This window comes from Mustelus asterias, chromosome 2 (assembly GCF_964213995.1).
Source record: "Mustelus asterias chromosome 2, sMusAst1.hap1.1, whole genome shotgun sequence".
Classification (NCBI taxonomy): Eukaryota; Metazoa; Chordata; class Chondrichthyes; order Carcharhiniformes; family Triakidae; genus Mustelus; species Mustelus asterias.
Genome location: NC_135802.1, coordinates 11,627,869 through 11,648,199, shown reverse-complemented (window position 1 = coordinate 11,648,199; position 20,331 = coordinate 11,627,869). Strand labels below are relative to the sequence as shown.

At 46.6% G+C, this 20,331-nt stretch overlaps 1 protein-coding gene across 1 annotated transcript in view; it reads left to right on the top strand.

Annotated features, from left to right (window-relative positions):
* LOC144505236 (vasoactive intestinal polypeptide receptor 1-like) overlaps positions 1 to 20,331 on the top strand; it is a 35,979-nt gene that overhangs the window by 12,246 nt on the left and 3,402 nt on the right. Inside the window, exons 5-9 of the mRNA XM_078231256.1 lie at positions 5,538 to 5,598; positions 7,796 to 7,865; positions 8,814 to 8,905; positions 11,235 to 11,364; positions 13,714 to 13,755. Coding sequence (XP_078087382.1) covers positions 5,538 to 5,598; positions 7,796 to 7,865; positions 8,814 to 8,905; positions 11,235 to 11,364; positions 13,714 to 13,755 — 395 coding nt within the window. The remainder of the gene's footprint in view (positions 1 to 5,537; positions 5,599 to 7,795; positions 7,866 to 8,813; positions 8,906 to 11,234; positions 11,365 to 13,713; positions 13,756 to 20,331) is intronic.

Below are 20,331 nucleotides of genomic sequence, written 5' to 3'. Positions count from 1 at the left end.
ACAGGCCTTTCAGCCCAACTTGTCCATGCTTTTACAATTAAGCTATTCCCAATTGCCCGCATTTGGCCCATATCCCTCTATACCCATCGTACCCATGTAACTCTCTGAACGCTTTTTAAAAGACATAATTGTACCCGCCTCTACTACTACCTCTGGCAGCTTGTTCCAGACACTCACCACCCTCTGTGTGAAACAATTGCCCCTCTGGACACTTTTGTAACTCTCCCCTCTCACCTTAAAACTAGTTTTAGACTCTCCGACCGTTGGGAAAAGACTGATCTATGCTCCTCATTATTTTATAGAACTCTATAAGATCACTCCTAAGCCTCTTACGCTCCAGGGGGAAAATGTCCCAATCTATTCAGCCTCTCCTTATAACTTAAACCATCAAGTCCCGGGAGCATCCTAGTAAATCTTTTCTGCACTCTTTCTAGTTTAATAATATCTTTTCTGTAATAGGGTGGCCAGAATGGTACACAGTATTCCAAGTGTGGCTTTTACCAATGTCTTCTACAACTTCAACAAGACATCCCAACTCCTGTATTCAATGTTCTGACCAATGAAACCAAGCATGCTGAATGCCTTCTTCACCATTCTATCCACCTGTGACTCCCCTTTCAAGGAGCTATGAACATGTACCCCTAGATCTCCCCAACACCCTACCAGTATTTGTTACCCATTGCTAATTGCTCCTTGAGAAGTGGTGGTGAGCTACCTTCTTGAACCTGCTGCAGTCCCTGTGGTGTAGGCACACCCACAGTGCTGTTAGGGAGGGAATTCCAGGATTTTGACCCAGCGACAGTGAAGGAAGGTGCTGTCTCGGGATAAACTCTTGTACGGGGATATATCCTGGAACAAAAACAGAAAATGCTGGAAAATCTCAGCAGGTCTGACAGCGTCTGTGGAGAGAGAATAGATGTGGACATGCCAGCTTTGGACTGGGGTAAACACAGTAAGAGTTTTAACAAGACCAGGTTAAAGTCCAACAGGTTTATTTGGTAGCAAATGCCATTAGCGTTCGGAGCGCTGCTCCTTCGTCAGATGGAGTGGAAATCTGCTCTCAAACAGGGCACAGAGACACAAAATCAAGTTACAGAATACTGATTAGAATGCGAATCTTTACAGCTAATCAGGTCTTAAAGATACAGACAATGTGAATGGAGGGAGCATTAGGCACAGGTTAAAGAAATGTGTATTGTCTCCAGACAGGACAGCCAGTGAGATTCTGCAAGTCCAGGAGGCAAGCTGTGGGGGTTACCGATAGTGTGACATGAACCCAAGATGCCGGTTAAGGCCGTCCTCATGTGTGCGGAACTTGGCTATCATTTTCTGCTCAGCGACTCTGCGCTGTCGTGTGTCGTGAAGGCCACCTTGGAGAACGCTTACCCGAAGACCAGAGGCTGAATGCCCGTGACCGCTGAAGTGCTCCCCCACAGGAAGAGAACAGTCTTGCCTGGTGATTGTCGAGCGGTGTTCATTCATCCGTTGTCGTAGCGTCTGCATGGTTTCCCCAATGTACCATGCCTCGGGACATCCTTTCCTGCAGTGTATCAGGTAGACAACGTTGGCCGAGTTGCAAGAGTAGGTACCGTGTACTTCCACGGTACACATGGGTAGAGGGGGTGTGGAATGGGACAAGGGGAATGTAAATGAGGATATAGAAGTCGTCCAGTACTTCCCCGGAGTGGAGAAGCTACGGCATCTCCTCCAGAGCCTTCAACATGTCATTGATGAAGCCGAACATCTCACCAAGGCCATCCCCACACTCCCACTTCTTGCCTTCAAACAACCGCACAACCTCAAACAGACCATTGTCCGCAGCAAACTACCCAGCCTTCAGGAGAACAGTGACCACGACACCACACAACCCTGCCACAGCAACCTCTGCAAGACGTGCCCGATCATCGACAATCACCAGGCAAGACTGTTCTCTTCCTGTTGGGGAACACTTCAGCGGTCACGGGCATTCGGCCTCTGATCTTCGGGTAAGCGTTCTTCAACGTGGCCTTCACGACACACGACAGCACAGATTCGTTGAGCAGAAACTGATAGCCAAGTTCCGCACACATGAGGACGGCCTCAACCGGGATCTCGGGTTCATGTCACACTATCGGTAACCCCCACAGCTTGCCTCCTGGACTTGCAGAATCTCACTGGCTGTCCTGTCTGGAGACAATCCACATTTCTTGGTGGCACGGTAACACAGTGGTTAGCACTGTGGCTTCACAGCTCCAGGGACCTGGGTTCGATTCCCGGCTTGGGTCACTGTCTGTGTGGAGTTTGCACATTCTCCTCGTGTCTGCGTGGGTTTCCTCTGGGTGCTCTGGTTTCCTCCCACAGTCCAAAGATGTGCAGGTTAGGTTGATTGGCCATGCTAAAATTGCCCCTTAGTGTCCTGAGATGCGTAGGTTAGAGGGATTAGCAGGTAAATGTGTAGGGATATGGGGGTAGGGCCTGGGTGGGATTGTGGTCGGTGCAGACTCAATGGGCCAAATGGCCTCTTTCTGCACTGTAGGGATTCTATTTCTATGATTCTTTAACCTGTGCTTAATACTCCCTCCACTCACATTGTCTGTATCTTTAAGACCTGATTAGCTGTAAAGATTCGCATTATAATCAGTATTCTGTAACTTGATCTTTGTCTCTGTATGCTCTGTTTGAGTAAGGAGTCTAACAACACCAGGTTAAAGTCCAACAGGTTTATTTGGTAGCAAATGCCACTAGGTTCCAAAAGCAAGTGGCGTTTGCTATCATATAAACCTGTTGGACTTTAACCTGGTGTTAGACTCCTTACTGTGTTTACCCCAGTCCAACGCCGGTATCTCCACATCATGCCCTATTTGAGAGCAGATATCCACTCCATCTGACGAAGGAGCAGCACTCCGAAAACTAATGGCATTTGCTACCAAATAAACCTGTTGGACTTTAACCTGGTGTTGTTAAAACTCTTACTGAGAGAGAATAGAGCCAACATTTCGATTTTGGATGACCCTTCATCAGAGCTAAGAGCAACGAGAATCAGCAGAGATTTATACAATGAGGGTGGGTAGAGGGGGTATGGAATGGGATAAGGGGAATGTAAATGAGGATATAGAAGCCTGAGAAGATGCTAAAAGTGCCCATTAAGTGATGAGAATGTGTGAATGGCAGAACAGAGGCACAGATTGTTAAAGGACTGCCTGAGGAATGTGGCAATTTCCCTGAGAGGTGGGGAGGGGGCAAAAGGAGAGCTGGAATGGAAAGTGGAAAAATAGAAGTGAAAAAGAAGGATGATAAAATGGATGAATGATATGAAATGAAATGGAATAAATTAAATGGAAATGGGGTGAAGGTGGAGGGAGAGTTCATGCTGTAAGTTGTTGAACTCAATGTTCAGTCTGGAAGGCTGTAAAGGGCCCACTCAAAAGATGAGGTGCTGTTTCTCCAGTTTGTGTTGGGGTTCGCTGGAACATTGCAAAAGTAAGAAGTTTAACAACACCAGGTTAAAGTCCAACAGGTTTATTTGGTAGCAAAAGCCACACAAGCTTTCGGAGCTCCAAGCCCCTTCTCCATTGCAAAAGGCCAAGGACAGACATGAGGACAGGAGAGCAGGGTGGTGTGTTGAAGTGGCAAGCGACAGGAAGGTCTGGGTTCTGCTTGCGGACGGACCGGAGGTGTTCAGCGGCCACCCAGTCTGCGTTTGGTCTCTCCGATGTAGAGTAGACCGCATTGGGAGCAGCGAATGCAATAGACCAGATTGAAGAAGGTGCATGATCTATCGTGGACCTGGATAATCACTTGAATTGCTGTGACCTTGAAGGCTATTCAGTGAGAGCTGGGAAGTAAGTTTAAGCTGATGGTTAAGCAGGTCAGCCTGCCTGGACAGACGGGGACAAACAGCCTCATTCCTTGCTGTAAATATTTATCATTCTATGATTTTCATGCACCCGTGACCATATGATTCTGGTTTCATTGTTGCTACATCAAGTTCCTCAGGATAGTGTCCTAGACTCAACCATCTTCAGCTGCTTCATCAATGACCTTCCTCCATCGTAAGGTCAGAAGTGGGGATGTTACACAGAAGCATAGAAACTAGAAGCAGGAGTAGGCCATTTGGCCCTTCGAGCCTGTTCCACCATTCATTATGATCATGGCTGATCATCGAATTCAATATCCTGATCCCCCCTTCCCCCCATATCCCTTGATCCCTTTAGCCCCAGGAGCGAAATCTAATTTCTTCTTGAAATCATGCAACACATCCCTGCTCCTGTACTCAAAACCTCTCGCAATGAAGGCCAACAGACCATTTGCCTTCTTTACCGCCTGCTGCATGCTTACCTTCAGCGACTGGTGCTCAAGGATTCCCAGGTCCCGCTGCACACTCCCATCTCCCAATTTACAGCCATTCAGGTAGTAATCTGCCTTCTCGTTTTTGCTTCCAAAGTGAATAACCTCACATTTATCCAAATTATACTGTATCTGCCATTGCTTTGCCCACTCACCCAACCTGTCCAGATCATTCTCTGCATCCTCATCACAGTTCACCCTCCCACCCAACTTGATATCATCTGCAAACTTTGAGATGTTCCATTTTCTTTCCGCATCCAAATCATTCATATATATTGTGAATAGCTGAGGTTCCAGCACCGATCCCTACTAGTTACTGCCTGCCAATTTGAAAAGGACCCATTAATTCATACTGTTTCCTCTCTGCCAACCAGTTTTCTATCCATCTCAATACACTTCCGCCAATCCCATGCGCTTTAATCTTGCACGATGATCTCTTATGCGGGACTTTGTCAAATGCTTTCTGAAAGTCCAAATATACCACATCGACTGGCTCCCCCTTGTCAACTCTACTAGTTACATCTTCAAAGAATTCCAACAGATTTGTCAAGCATGATTTCCCCTTCATAAATCCATGCTGACTCTGTCTGATCCTGCCACTGCTTTCTAAATGTTCCGCTATAAAGTCCTTGATTTTAAGGAGAGGCGGTCGAAGGAAAATGAAATAAAGTGATCCGGGAATGTGGAGGGTGCATGTGTTTAGGATTGGGTCTTATAGTAGTTGTAACACCAATATGGACCGCTTTCTCACTTTACAACATGCTGATTTTCTATTGTAAAATATTGACATCTATAGTGTGGTCAAATGGTGAAGTTTGTGGGGCATTCTAGGACGAGAGGTCATAGTCTTAGGATAAGGGGCAGCAAGTTTAAAACAGAGTTGAGGAGAAACTACTTCTCCCAAAGGGTTGTGAATCTGTGGAATTTGCTACCCCGAAGTGCTGGGACAGTGAGTAAATTTGAGGAGGAGTTAGACAGATTTTTAATTGGGAATGGGTTGAAGGGTCATGGGGAGAAGGCAGGAAAATGGGGATGAGGAGCACATCAGCCATGATCGAATGGCGGGGCAGACTCGATGGGCCGAATGGCCTAATTCTGCTCCTATATCTTATGAACTTATGAAATGTACACTAGATTTTCAATATGTTAATTCATGCCTTGATGTGTTTGAGTAGTAGTTTTCCAACCAATTTTTTTTGGATCTATCTCAGGAGCACCAGCTATTGTGCTGGCATTTTGGATCTTTACAAAGCTACGCTTTGATAACAGTGGGTAAGTCAAAAGCAATTTTGAAATCTGGGGCCTGATTTTATCTGATTTTATTAGTAAAATGGTTTTGTGTGAGTTAAAAGTGGGCTCCAGTAACATACACATCTCAACCTCGCAGAGTTTCATCTAGGACCTCAGGCCCTCACAGGCTGTGATAGGGTAGCTGTAGATAGGATTGAAACGTAAAAGTAGGAGTAGGCCATTCGGCCCTTCGAGCCTGCTCCACCAGTTATTAAGATCATGGCTGAATATCAAATTCAATATCCTGACTCCCCCTCCACCTCCATATCCCTTGATCCCTTTAGAACCTGGAGCTTTATCTAATTTCTTCTTGAAATCAGACAATGTTTTGGCCTCAACTACATTCTGTGGTAGTGAATTCCAAACATTCACCACCCTCTGGGTGAAGAAATTTCTCCTCACCTCAGTTCTAAAAGGTTTACCCCTTATCCTCAAACTATGACCCCTAGTTCTAGACTCCCCCACCATTGGGAGCATTCTTTCTGAATCTACCCTGTCTAACCCTGTTAGAATTTTATAAGTGTCTATGAGATCCCCTCTCACTCCGCTAACTCCAGTGAATATAATCCTAATCAATTTAGTTTCTCCTGGATGTCTCCCCTGGCGAGTGAGTCTAGAACCAGGGGACACAGTCATAGAATAAAGGACAGGCCATTTAAGACTGAGAAGAGGAGAAACTTCTTCACACAGAGGGTGGTGAATCATTAAGTGGTCAAACATGGGGGAACAGCACATGGTAATCAGCAGGAAGTTCCCATCAGCTGATGAATCAGTACTCCTTCATGTTGAACACCTCTTGGAGGAGGCACTTGGAGGGTGGCAAGGGCGCAGAATGTACTCTGGTGGGGACTTCCATGTCCATCATTAAGAGTGGCTCAGAAGCACCACCACAGACTATACTGGCCAAGCCCCAATGGCCTTAACCTAACCTTGGTTGTTGGCTGGGTCTGCGGCAGGTAGTGAGGGAACCAACAAAAGGGAAAGACATACTTGAGCTCATCCTCAGTAACTTGCCTGCCACAGAAGCCTCTGTCTATGACAGTGTTGGTAGGAGTGACCACTGCACAGTCCTTGTGGAGACAAAGTCCCATTTTCACATTGAGGATACCCACTATCGTGTTGGGTGGCACTACCACCGTGCTGAATGGGATAGATTCTGAATACATCTAGCGACTCAAGACTGGGCATCCATGAGATGCTGTGGACCATCACCAGCAGAATTGCACTTGACCACAATCTGTAACCTCATGGCCTGGTATAACCCCCACTCTACCATTACCATCAAACCAGGAGATCAACCCTGGTTCAATGGAGAGTGCAGGAGGGCATGCCAGGAGCAGCACCAGGCATACATAAAAATGAGGTGTCAACCTGGTGAAGCTACCAAACAGGACTACTTGCATGCCAAACAGCATAAGCAACAAGCAACAGACAGAGTTAAGCGAACCCTCAATCAACAGATCAGATCTAAGCTCTGCAGTCCTTCCACATCCAGTCAAGAATGGTGGTGGACAATTAAACAACTCACTGGAGGATGAGTTCCACAAATATCCCCATCCTCAATGATGGAGGAGCCCAGCACATCAGTGCAAAAGATAAGGCTGAAGCATTCGCAGCAATCTTCAGCCAGAAGTGCCGAGTGGATGATCCATCTCAGCCTCCTCCAGTGGTCCCCAGCATCCAGGCATTTTGATTCACTCCACAAGATATCAAGAAACAGTTGAAGGTTTCCACAAACATTCACTCTCTCCACCACCGACACTCAGTAGCAGCCGTGTGTACCATCTACAAGATGCACTGCAGCAACTCACCAAGGTTCCTTAGGCAGTGCCTTCCAAACCCACCCATCTAGAAAGATGAGGGCAGCAGATACATGAGAACACCACCACCTGGAGGTTCTCCTCCAAGTCATTCACCATCCTGACTTGGAAATATATCACCGTTCCTTCACTGTTGCTGGGTCAAAATCCTGGAACTCCCTCCCTAACAGCACTGTGGGTGTACCCACACCTCATAGATTGACAAGAGGTTCAAGAAGGCAGCTCACCACCATCTTCTCAAGGGATATTAAGGATGGGCAGTAAATTCTGGCACAGCCAGCGAAGTCCACATCCCTTGAATGAATAAAACATTATGTTATCAGCCTACCATTATTCTAACTGTCTTGATTCACTTCCAGATGTTGGGATGATAACGAGAATGAATACATCTGGTGGATTTTAAGAGGCGCCATACTGCTCACAGTTTTGGTAAGTCAAAGCAATGAAATTTTTATTAAGTTTATTTATTAGTGTCACAAGTCGGCTTACATTAACACTGCAATGAAGTCACTGTGAAAATCCCCATGTTGCCACACTCGGACACCTGTTCGGGTACACTGAGGGCGAATTTAGCACGGCCAATCCACCTAAACAGCATGTCTTTTGGACTGTGGGAGGAAACCAGAGCACCCGGAGGAGACCCACGCAGACACGGGGAGAACGTGCAGACTCCGCACAGACAGTGACCGAAGCCGGGAATCGAACCCGGGTCCCTGGCCCTGTGAGGCAGCAGTGCTAACCACTGTGCCACCCTTTTGAAGAAGCAACAGGAAGAGCAGACTGGGGCAATAAATGGATGTGGTATAAACAGATTTATAGGCAGCCTCAGAGTGGAAGTGGAGGCAGTGGCGGAATGGTATTGTCACTGAAATAATGATCCAGAGACCCAGGGTAATGCTCTGGGGACCCGGGTTCGAATCCCACCCACCACAGCACGTGGTGAAATTTGAATTCAATTAAAATCTGTAATTAAAAGTCTAATGATGACCATTGTCAGGAAAACTCCATCTGGTTCACTAATGTCCTTTAGGGAAGGAAATCTGCCGTTCTTACCCGATCTGGCCTACCTGTGACTCCAGAGCCACAGCAATGTGGTTGACTCTCAACTGCCCTCTGAAGTGGATTAGCGAGCCACTCAGTTGAAGGGCAACTAGGGATGGGCAATAAATGCTGGCCCAGCCAGCGACGCCCATGTCCCGGGAATGAATAAATAATAACAAATTGGAGCAAAATTGCTATTCTGACTCAAATTTAGATGAGAAAAGATTTGCATTGTGGGTAAAAACGTGAAGTAAACAGTCTGTAAATGTTTGTTGACAAACGGTCCGTGGGATCAGATTGTTCGATATTGTTAACTATTTTATATTAATTGCACAGATCAACTTCCTGATATTTTGGAACATTATCCGTATCCTGGTGCAGAAGCTGAGATCGCCAGACATCAGAGGCAACTCCTCCACTCACTTCTTGTGAGTACTATTTGCAGCAGGATGGGAGATCCATACTGACCATAAACTATTCATTTGGGTGAACACAGCGGAGAGAGAGAGAAATGTAGACCTTCCTTCATGCTCAGTTTCCTACGTTAAATGTACTATATTATTGGGCAGCACGGTGGCACAGTGGTTAGCACTGCTGCGTCACAGTGACAGGGACCCGGGTTTGATTCCCGGCTTGGGTCACTGCCTATGTGGAGTCTGTATGTTCTCCCCGTGTCTGCGTGGGTTTCCTCCGGGTGCTCCGGTTTCCTCCCACAGTCCAAAGGTGCGTGGGTTAGATGGATTGGAGGTGCTAAATTGCCCCTTAGTGTCAGGAGGATTAGCTAGGGTAAATGCATGGGGTTATGGGGATAGGGCCAGGTGGGATTGTTGTCAGTGCAGACTAGATGGGCCAAATGGCCTCTTTCTGCACTGTATGATTCTATGATTGCTCCTTCTGGTAAATTCCTGGCAACGCGGTGGCACAGTGATTAGCACTGCTGCCTCACAGCGCCAGGGACCCAGGTTCAATTCCAGCCTTGGGTTACTGTCTGTGCGGAGTCTGCACATTCTCCCCGTGTCTGCGTGGGTTTCCTCCGGGTGCTCTCCCACAGTCCGAAGATATGCATTGACCATGCTAAATTGCCCCTTAGTGTCAGGGGGATTAGCAGGGTAAATATGTGGGGTTACAGGAATAGGGCCTGGGTGGGATTGTTGTCGGTGCAGGCTCGATGGGCCGAATGGCCTCCTCTGCACTGTAGGGATTCCATGATTCTAATGGCCATTAGCTAGTGGGAAAGGTGTAGAGGAACACATTTATAAGGGCATTATAGAGAATTGCAAAAATTATAGCATAGTTATGATGGGCGACTTGAATTTTCGGAATCTGAACTGGGATAATAATGTGTGAATGGCAGACAGGTGAAATATTTCTGAAATGTGTGCCAGAGACTTTTCTGGATCAATATATTTCCAGTCCAATGAGGAAGGAGGCATTGCTGCATCTGGTTCTTGGAAAGCAGCTGGGTCAGATGGATCTGGTCGGGAAACCTTTCGGAAAGAGTGATCATTGTATCAGAAGGTTTAGACTGGAAATGGAAACGGACATGGAGCAATCCAGAGTAACAATAACTAACCCGGGGTAGGGCAGTGAGAAGGGATATGGCCCAGGTAAATTGGATTGCCAAGGGGGAATCTCTCCTCACATTCAATGGCTTTACCATTGCTGAATCCCTCACTATGAAAGCCCTGGGAGTCATCGTTGATCACAAACTGAACTGCACTAGTCATATAAATACTGTGGCTACAAGAGCAGATCAGAGGCTTGGAATCCTACAGTGAGTAACTCATCTCCTGACTCCCCAAAGCCTATCCACCATCTTCAAGGCACAAGTCAGGAGTGTGATGGAATACTCCCCACTTGCCTGGATGGGTGCAGCTCCAACAACACTCAAGAAGCTCAACCCCATCCAGGACAAAGCAGCCCCGCTTGATTGGCACCACATCCACAAACATCCACTCCCTCCACCACCGACGCTCAGTAGCAGCAGTGTGTACTATCTACAAGATGTACTGCAAAAACTCACCAAGACTCTTTCATCCGTACCTTCCAAACCCGTGACCTCTGCCATCTAGAAGGACAAGGGCAGCAGATACATGGGAACACCACCACCTGCAAGTTGCCCTCCAAGCCACTCACCATCCTGACTTGGAAATGTATCGCCGTTCCTTCCCAGTCGCTGGGTCAAAATCCTGGAACTCCCTCCCCAACAGCACTGTGGGTGTACCTACACCATATGGACTGCAGTGGTTCAAGACAGAGGCTGATCACCACCTTCTCGAGGGTGATTAGGGATGAGTATTTATTTCTCGAGGAATTAAGGGCTATGGGGAGAGAGCGGGTAAATGGAGTTGAAATCAACCATGATTGAATGGTGGAGTGGACTCGATGGGCCGAATGGCCTTACTTCCGCTCCTATGTCTTATGGTCTTATGGTCTTATGGAGTGGTGGCCTGGCCAGGGATGCCCACATCCCTTGAAAGAATTTTCAATCACCGTGCTATCTTCAACATCCAAAAATCCCTGTATCTCTGTGAAGGATGCTGGAGGGATAGAAGGATCCCTTCTTATTTCCAATGGGAGATACTGAACTGAGGGTATCTCACAAAGATGTTCCCGGTGACCCTGCATTCCTGGCCCTGGTGTTCACTCTTCCGATGCTTTGAATTTCCCAAAGAGAAAGGCAGGAACTGTAGTTTGAATTTCTTGAGACGTGTGGGAAGGTTTTTGATAAACCAAAACGCCGAACTTCTTTTTCAGGAGACTGGCAAAGTCGACCCTGCTCCTCATCCCTCTCTTTGGCGTCCACTATATTGTCGGTGTGTTTTTGCCCGATCACGTCGCGGAGGATTTGAGACTCCACATCGAGCTTGGGATAGGATCCTTTCAGGTACTGTCTCCATCCGCTATGCTTCAGCGCATGGCTGCCACCTATATCGGTCAACGTGGCACAGTGGCACTGTGGTTAGAACGGGGAGAACGTGCAGACCCCGCACAGACCGTGACCCAAGTCGGGAACTGAACCCGGGTCCCTGGAGCTGTGGGGCAGCAGTGCTAACCACTGTGCCACCCTGTGCCACACACCACATTTTGATTAAATGAATGCAGTAAAATCAAATTAGCATATTCCGTTGCAATACTGAGAGTCACACCTAGTGAGGTACCACCTTTTAGATGGACTGCACCATCTGTTCCCGGAGCGGCATGGTGGCACAGTGGGTTAGCACTGCTACTTCACACTGCCAGGGACCTGGGTTTGATTCCCGGCTTGGGTCACTGTCTGTGCGGAGTCTGCACATTCTCCCCGTGTCTGCGTGGGTTTCCTCCGGGTGCTCCGGTTTCCTCCCACAGTCTGAAAGATGTGCTGGTTAGGTGCATTGGCCGTGCTAAATTGCCCCTTAGTGTACCCGAACAGGCGCCAGAGTGTGGCGACTAGGGGATTTTCACAGTAACTTCATTGCAGTGTTAATGTCAGCCTACTTGTGACACTAATAAATGAATAAACTAACAACAGCTGACTAAACATCGGTGCCATTTACAAAGACATGGATTCCAACGTATTCAGTTCAATAAATCCTTCCCTTGCGCTGACACCTGGGTATGCCAGGCCTAATAATTCCAATCCTCTGTTTATACCTCGTCAACCTATGGTTACCATGGTGATAAGGTCCTGAATGTCTTGAAATTCACCCAAGGTCCTTAGGCTTAGGATAATAAGCCTAATAAAATATAGGAGCAGAATCAGGCCATTCGGCCCATTGAGTCTGCTCCGCCATTCAATCATGGCTGATTTGATTTTCATCCCCATTCTCCTGCCTTTTCCCCATAAACCCTGATCCCCTCATTAATCAAGAACCTATCTATCTCTGTCTTAAAGACACTCAATGACCTGGCCTCCACAGCCTTCTGCAGCAAAGAGTTCCACAGATTCACCACTCTCTGGCTGAAGAAATCCCTCCGCATCCCAGTTTTAAAGGAGCGTTCCTTTAGCCTGAGGCTGTGCCCTCGAGTTCTGGTCTCTCCCACTCGTGGAAACATCCTCTCCATATCCACTCCATATCCACTCTCAATATTCTGTCACCTGCTTAGGGAAGTCCATCCCCTGCAACCAGAGGAGAAATTCCCCCGAGATGGTACCTCACCTATAGCCCCCCCCCCAACCCTCACCAGCCCCCCCGAAACTCTGTAATCACCCCCCACAACCCTCCCCCACCTCCCTCACCGGGGTCTACTAGTCATGTCCGCCCAGACAATGGTTAGCACTGCTGCCTCACAGCACCAGGGACTTGGGTTCAATTCCCGGCTTGGGTGACAGTCTGTGTGGCGTCTGCACGTTCTCCCCATGTCTGCGTGGATTTCCTCCGGGTGCTCCAGTTTCTTCCCACAGTCCAAAGATGTGCGGGTTAGGTGGATTGGCCATGCTAAATTGACCCAAGTGTCAGGGGGTTTAGCAGGGTAAATATGTGGGGTTACGGGGATAGGGCCTGGGTGGGATTGTTGTCGGTGCAAACTCGATGGGCCAAATGGCCTCATTCTGCACTGTAGGGTTTCTATAATTCTATTCTATGATAAGGTTTCACTGTGTGCAGATGCTGGCGTTGGACTGGGGTAAACACAGTAAGAGGTCTAACAACACCAGGTTAAAGTCCAACAGGTTTATTTGGTAGCAAAAGCTTTTGCTATAAACCTGTTGGACTTTAACTTGGTGTTGTTAGACTTCTTACAAGGTTTCACTGTGACAAGGTGTCGGCTGACTTTGAACTCAAGGGTGGAGAGGTGGGGAAAGTCATCTGTCCTCCGCCCCCATAGCATCTGAGCAAATCCATGTGTGTGATAGGTCTCAACCACTCCACATAGTGGTGAGTTCCACATTCAAACTGCTCTCCGGATAGAGAAAACCCCGGATCCTTCCTAATTCTCCCCTGTTGGAACACCAACAGGAGTGCTGGATATAGCACTTGGGGCGATCAAAGGTTATGGGGAGAAAGCAGGATGAGGCTATTGAGTTGGATGATCAGCCATGATCGTGATGAATGGTGGAGCAGGCTCGATGGGCCGAATGGCCCCCTCCTGCTCCTATCTTCTATGTTTCGATAAACCCCGACCGTAGCGAAATCGAGCATGTTCTGAAATGGACCCAGTATCACCTGGAACTGACACGCTTACAGCAATGTTGAGGAGTTAAATATAATCGCAGAGCTGTAACCTCACTGATTTGAATCCTTCTTCTTTAAAACAGGGCTTTGCTGTGGCTTTACTATACTGCTTCCTGAACGGAGAGGTAAGGAATTATTGACTGCGGGAGGGGCGAGAATGAGGCATTGTATTGAGGAGAGCAGAACTCAATAGTAGGAGCAGGCTTGTTTAGAGTTTTCTTGCAACTCCCTCAAAATTCAATTGCCTTTAGCTGTTTCATGTTAGAATATGGGACAGGAGATAGTATTAGAAAATAGCAATATGCTTCATATAAACCCCCGGAACCCCCGGATTAGATTCCAGTCTGTAACTCACTCCTGGGTATCCATTATTCTATATATAAAGCACTCAAATCCCTCGATTAGATTCCAGTCGGTAAGTCACTCCCGGGTATCTGTTATTCTATATATAAACCACCCGAACCCCTCGATTAGATTCCAGTCTGTAACTCACTCCCGGGTATCTGTTATTCTATATATAAACCATCCTGGACCCCTCAATTAGATTCCGGTCTGTAACTCACTCCTGGGTATCCATTAATCTATATATAAACCACCCAAACCCCTCGATTAGATTCCAGTCTGTAACTCACTCCCGGGTATCTGGTATTCTATATATAAACCTCCCAAACCCCTCGATTAGATTCCAGTCTGTAACTCACTCCCGGGTATCTGGTATTCTATATATAAACCACCCCAAACCCCTCGATTAGATTCCAGTCTGTAACTCACTCCTGGGTATCCATTATTCTATATATAAACCACCCGAATCCCTTGATTAGATTCCAGTCTGTAACTCACTCCCGGGAATCCATTATTCTATATATAAACCATCCAAACCCCTCGATTAGATTCCAGTCTGTAACTCACTCCCGGGTATCTGTTATTCTATATATAAACCATCCTGGACCCCTCAATTAGATTCCGGTCTGTAACTCACTCCTGGGTATCCATTAATCTATATATAAACCACCCAAACCCCTCGATTAGATTCCAGTCTGTAACTCACTCCCGGGTATCTGGTATTCTATATATAAACCTCCCAAACCCCTCGATTAGATTCCAGTCTGTAACTCACTCCCGGGTATCTGGTATTCTATATATAAACCACCCCAAACCCCTCGATTAGATTCCAGTCTGTAACTCACTCCTGGGTATCCATTATTCTATATATAAACCACCCGAATCCCTTGATTAGATTCCAGTCTGTAACTCACTCCCGGGAATCCATTATTCTATATATAAACCATCCCGGACCCCTCAATTAGATTCCGGTCTGTAACTCACTCCTGGGTATCCATTATTCTATATATAAACCACCCAAACCCCTCAATTAGATTCCAGTCTGCAACTCACTCCCGGGTATCTGTTATTCTATATATAAACCACCCCAAACCCCTCGATTAGATTCCAGTCTGCAACTCACTCCCGGGTATCCATTATTCTATATATAAACCAGCCCAAACCCCTCGATTAGATTCCAGTCTGTAACTCACTCCCAGGTATCTGTTATTCTATATATAAACCACCCAAACCCTCGATTAGATTCCAGTCTATAACTCACTCCTGGGTATCCATTATTCGGTATATAAACCACCCAAATCCCTCGATTAGATTCCAGTCTGTAACTCACTCCCGGGTATCCATTATTCTATATATAAACCACCCCAAACCCCTCAATTAGATTCCAGTCTGTAACTCACTCCCGGGTATCTGTTATTCCAGATACAAACCACCCAAACCCCTCCATTAGATTCCAGTCTGTAACTCACTCCCGGTATCCATTATTCTATATACGAACCACCCCGAACCCTTTGATTAGATTCCAGTCTGTAACTCACTCCCGGGTATCTGTTATTCTATATATAAACCACCCGAACCCCTCGATTAGATTCCAGTCTGTAACTCACTCTCAGGTATCCATTATTCTATATATAAACCACCCAAACCCCTCGATTAGATTCCAGTCTGCAACTCACTCCCGGGTATCTGTTATTCTATATATAAACCACCCGAACCCCTCGATTAGATTCCAGTCTGTAACTCACTCTCAGGTATCCATTATTCTATATATAAACCACCCAAACCCCTCGATTAGATTCCAGTCTATAACTCACTCCCAGGTATCCATTATTCTACATATAAACCACCCGAACCCCTCGATTAGATTCCAGTCTGTAACTCACTCCCGGGTATCCATTATTCTATATATAAACCACCCAAACCCCTCGATTAGATTCCAGTCTGTAACTCACTCCCGGGTATCTGTCATTCTATATATAAACCACCCAAACCCCTCGATTAGATTCCAGTCTGTAACTCACTCTCAGGTATCCATTATTCTATATATAAACCACCCAAACCCCTCGATTAGATTCCAGTCTATAACTCACTCCCGGGTATCCATTATTCTACATATAAACCACCCGAACCCCTCGATTAGATTCCAGCCAGGGTGTTTGTGTCTCTCTTTCTCTTTGCGTCTCTGATGTCTTTCCTTGCTCACTTGAGTCCATCTCTCTCACACAGGAGCAACCTTCTCATTGCCTGTTTGTCAGGGTTACCCAACCTTTATGTCATGTTGATGAATTCTCATCTGCTCCTCATGTGATGGGCCTCCGCTTAACCTGCTCATTCCCAGTATAAACATATCATTTTCAATTCCAATGGCTTATTTTAAGTGCCTCAGCCAGCCAAGAATGAGGAACCACCATTTTGGCTTCCCATGCTTTGCATGGAGTTGCCCTTCCATGGCATCAACTCCTTTGGCCCAGCTGTACCAAAGGGGCAGTACAAACACGATGGGCTAAATGGTCTCCTTCTGTGATTCTATAGTTAGTTCTGTCAGTCACCTTTTTCAAGCCTAAATTGTCCACCCTTTTCTAGTTCCTCCCCCCGCAGTTCAACCCTCTGTTGTCAGTGATCTGCCCGAGAATACCTAGGCCCAAATTGAATCCACCCTCAGGGCGGCACAGTGGCACAGTGGTTAGCACTGCTGCCTCACAGCGCCAGGGTCATGGATTCGGTTCCCGGCTTGGGTCACTGTCTGTGTGAAGTCTGCACATTCTCCCCGTGTCTGCGTGGGTTTCCTCTGGGTGCTCTGGTTTCCTCCCACAGTCCGAAAGATGTGCGGGTTAGGTGGATTGGCTGTGCCAAATTGCCCCTTAGGTGTCAGGGGTCTAGCTAGGGTAAATATATGGGGTTATGGTTGTACAATACATTGGTAAGGCCATACTTGGAATACTGTGTTCAGTTCTGGTCATCCTGTGAGAGAAAGGATATTATTAAGCTAGAAAAAGTGCAGAAAAGATTTACTAGGATGCTACCGGGACTTGATGGTTTGAGTTATAAGGAGAGGCTGGAAAGACTGGGACTTTTTTCTCTGGAGCGTAGAAGGCTGAGGGGTGATCTTAGCGAGGTCTATAAAATAATGAGGGGCACAGATCAGCTAGATAGTCAATATCTTTTCCCAAAGGTAGGGGAGTCTAAAAGTAGAGTGCATAGGTTTAAGGTGAGAGGGGAGAGATACAAAAGAGCCCAGAGGGGCAAATTTTTCACACAGAGGGTGGTGAGTGTCTGGAACAAGCTGCCAGAAGCAGTAGTAGAGGCGGACACAATTTTGTCTTTTAAAAAGCGTTCAGTTACATGGGTAAGATGGGTATAGAGGGATATGGACCAAATGTGGCCAACTGGGACTAGCTTAGGGGTTTAAAAAAAGGGTGGCATGGACAAGTTGGGCCGAAGGGCCTGTTTCCATGCTGTAAACCTCTATGACTCTATGGGGATAGGGCCTGGGTGGGATTGTGGTCGGTGCAGTCTCGTTGGACCGAATGGCCTCCTTCTGCATTGTAGGGATTCTATGAAACACCCAAACAGGCGCCGGAGTGTGGCGACGAGGGGATTTTCACAGTAACTTCATTGCAGTGTTAATATAAGCCTACTTGTGACACTAATAAATAAACTTTAAATACTAAACCCTCTGTGCGCGGTGTAACTGCGCTCTCATTGTATTTGCAGCGTGTTGCATGGCAGTGTGACAAATTGTCATGGGTGCTTCGCCATGACGGCTGTTTTTACTTGCAGTACATTCTGTGCTACTGTTATGGAAGGCTTTTCATTCTTTTAATGTCCAGGGTAATTTGCAAAGGCATCAATCAAAATAAAAAGAACATTTTGGTGTTGCCTGTCTCTTGGCCAATTGAATTTTTCACCGCAATTGCTTTTCGGAGAAATGCCCCAAATCCAGTCCCAGATCTTTTCGATTTGATTAGATTTGATGTATTATTGTCACATGTATTAGCATACAGTGAAAAGTATTGTTTCTTGTGTGCTATACAGACAAAGCATACCGTTCATAGAGAGAGGAGAGGGTGCAGAATGTAGTGTTACAGTCATAGCTAGGGTGTAGAGAAAGATCAACTTAATGCGAGGCAGGTCCATTCAAAAGTCTGACAGCAGCAGGGAAGAAGCTGTTCTTGAGTCGGTTGGTACGTGACCTCAGACTTTTGTATCATTTTCCCAATGGAAGAAGGTGGAAGAGAGAATGTCCATGTTTCTTAATCAACTCGCTGAAATTAATAGTACAAAATCAGCTGAATGTCATTGCTGGAAGTGACTGGTTAGAATCATAGAATCTCTACAGGGCAGAAGGAGGCCATTTGGCCCATCGAGTCTGCACCGATCACAATCCCGCCCAGGCCCTAGCCCTGTAACCCCACATATTTACCCTGCTAATCCCCCTGACACTAAGGGTAAATTTACCGCGGCCAATGAACCTAACCCACACGTCTTTGTGGGAGGAAACCGGAGCACCCGGAGGAAACCCCCAGTTGGTTAATGGAATTAAACATTTCATTTACTTTGATGTTTGGCCTCTGATTGAACTCAGAAGGATGGGATTAAAAACTTCCTTTTTTTCTTATCAAAACCATTAAGCTCCTGAGGGGTGTTGACAGGGTGGATGTGGAGAGGATCTTTCCTCTTGTGGGAGAATCTAGAACTAGGGGGGGTCACTGTTTAAAAATAAGGGGTCACCCATTTAAGACAGAGACGAGGAGAAATTTCCCAACTTGAGGGTGGCACAGTGGTTAGCACCACTGCCTCACTGCACCGGGGACCCGGGTTCGATTCCCGGCTCGGTTCACCGTCTGTGCAGAGTCTGCACATTCTCCCCGTGTCTGTGTGGGTTTCCTCCGGGTGCTCTGGTTTCCTCCCACAGACCGAAAGACGGGCGGGTTAGCTGGATTGGCCATGCTAAAATTGCCCCTAAGTGTCAGTGGGATTAGCTAGGGTAAATGCATGGGGATAGGGCCTGGGTGGGATTGTGGTCGGTGCAGACTCGATGGGCCGAATGGCTTCATTCTGTACTGTGGGGATTCTATGAGCTAATTGAGCAAAAATTTGAGTCTTTCAGTTCAGCATCTACTTTCCACAGCAGAGAAAGTGGAAAGTGGGTTCAAAACCCATCTGGTTCCTTAGGGAAGGAAATCTGCCATCCTTGCCCGGTCTGGCCTACATGTGGCTCCAGAGCCATAGCAATGTGGTTGACTCTCAGCTGCCCCCTGAAACGGCCGAGTTGTATCAAGAAGCACCACCTGCAATTAGGGATGGGCAATAAATGCTGACCAGCGATGCACATGTCACAGGAATGAATAAAATAAAAAGGATGTTTGGGGTCAGGACGGAAACCTCGAAGTATGTTATGAAGCCTGACCCCAATAGTTTTTCTATTTAGCATTAGTGTGAGGGTAAGGTGTTTCACTCCAGGTTTGATGCTATTGACACATTAGGAAGCTTTTATCAAAACAAACTTTATTTTAGCAATACAGTTTAACTACAACAAATAAACTAGCTTAACTTTTGGGGTTGGAGTTTAAGAGCCGTGGGGTTATGCTGCAACTGTGCAGGACCTTGGTGAGACCACATTTGGAATATTGTGTGCAGTTCTGGTCACCTCACTATAAGAAGGATGTGGAAGCGCTGGAAAGAGTGCAGAGGAGATTTACCAGGATGCTGCCTGGTTTGGAGGGTAGGTCTTATGAGGAAAGGTTGAGGGAGCTAAGGCTGTTCTCTCTGGAGCGGAGGAGGCTGAGGGGAGACTTAATAGAGGTTTATAAAATGATGAAGGGGATAGATAGAGTGAACGTTCAAAGACTATTTCCTCGGGTGGATGGAGCTATTACAAGGGGGCATAACTATAGGGTTCGTGGTGGGAGATATAGGAAGGATATCAGAGGTAGGTTCTTCACGCAGAGAGTGATTGGGGTGTGGAATGGACTGCCTGCAGTGATAGTGGAGTCAGACACTTTAGGAACATTTAAGCGGTTATTGGATAGGCACATGGAGCACACCAGGATGATAGGGAGTGAGATAGCTTGATCTTGGTTTCAGATAAAGCTCGGCACAACATCGTGGGCCGAAGGGCCTGTTCTATGCTGTACTGTTCTATGTTCTATGTTCTATGTAACTTTTACCAGTTGAAATACTTAAATATGACAACATACAATTCTTAACTAGTAACCTATCTCTATTAGTTCCAATTCAAGCAATACTTCTTTTATTGACTTAAACTTATTTTCAAAATTAGTTAGCAACACACAGGCTTACGTGTTGGAACTTGGGCTGCCAGTTCTTGGGCCTCCAGAACAGCTCTGGTGGAAGGT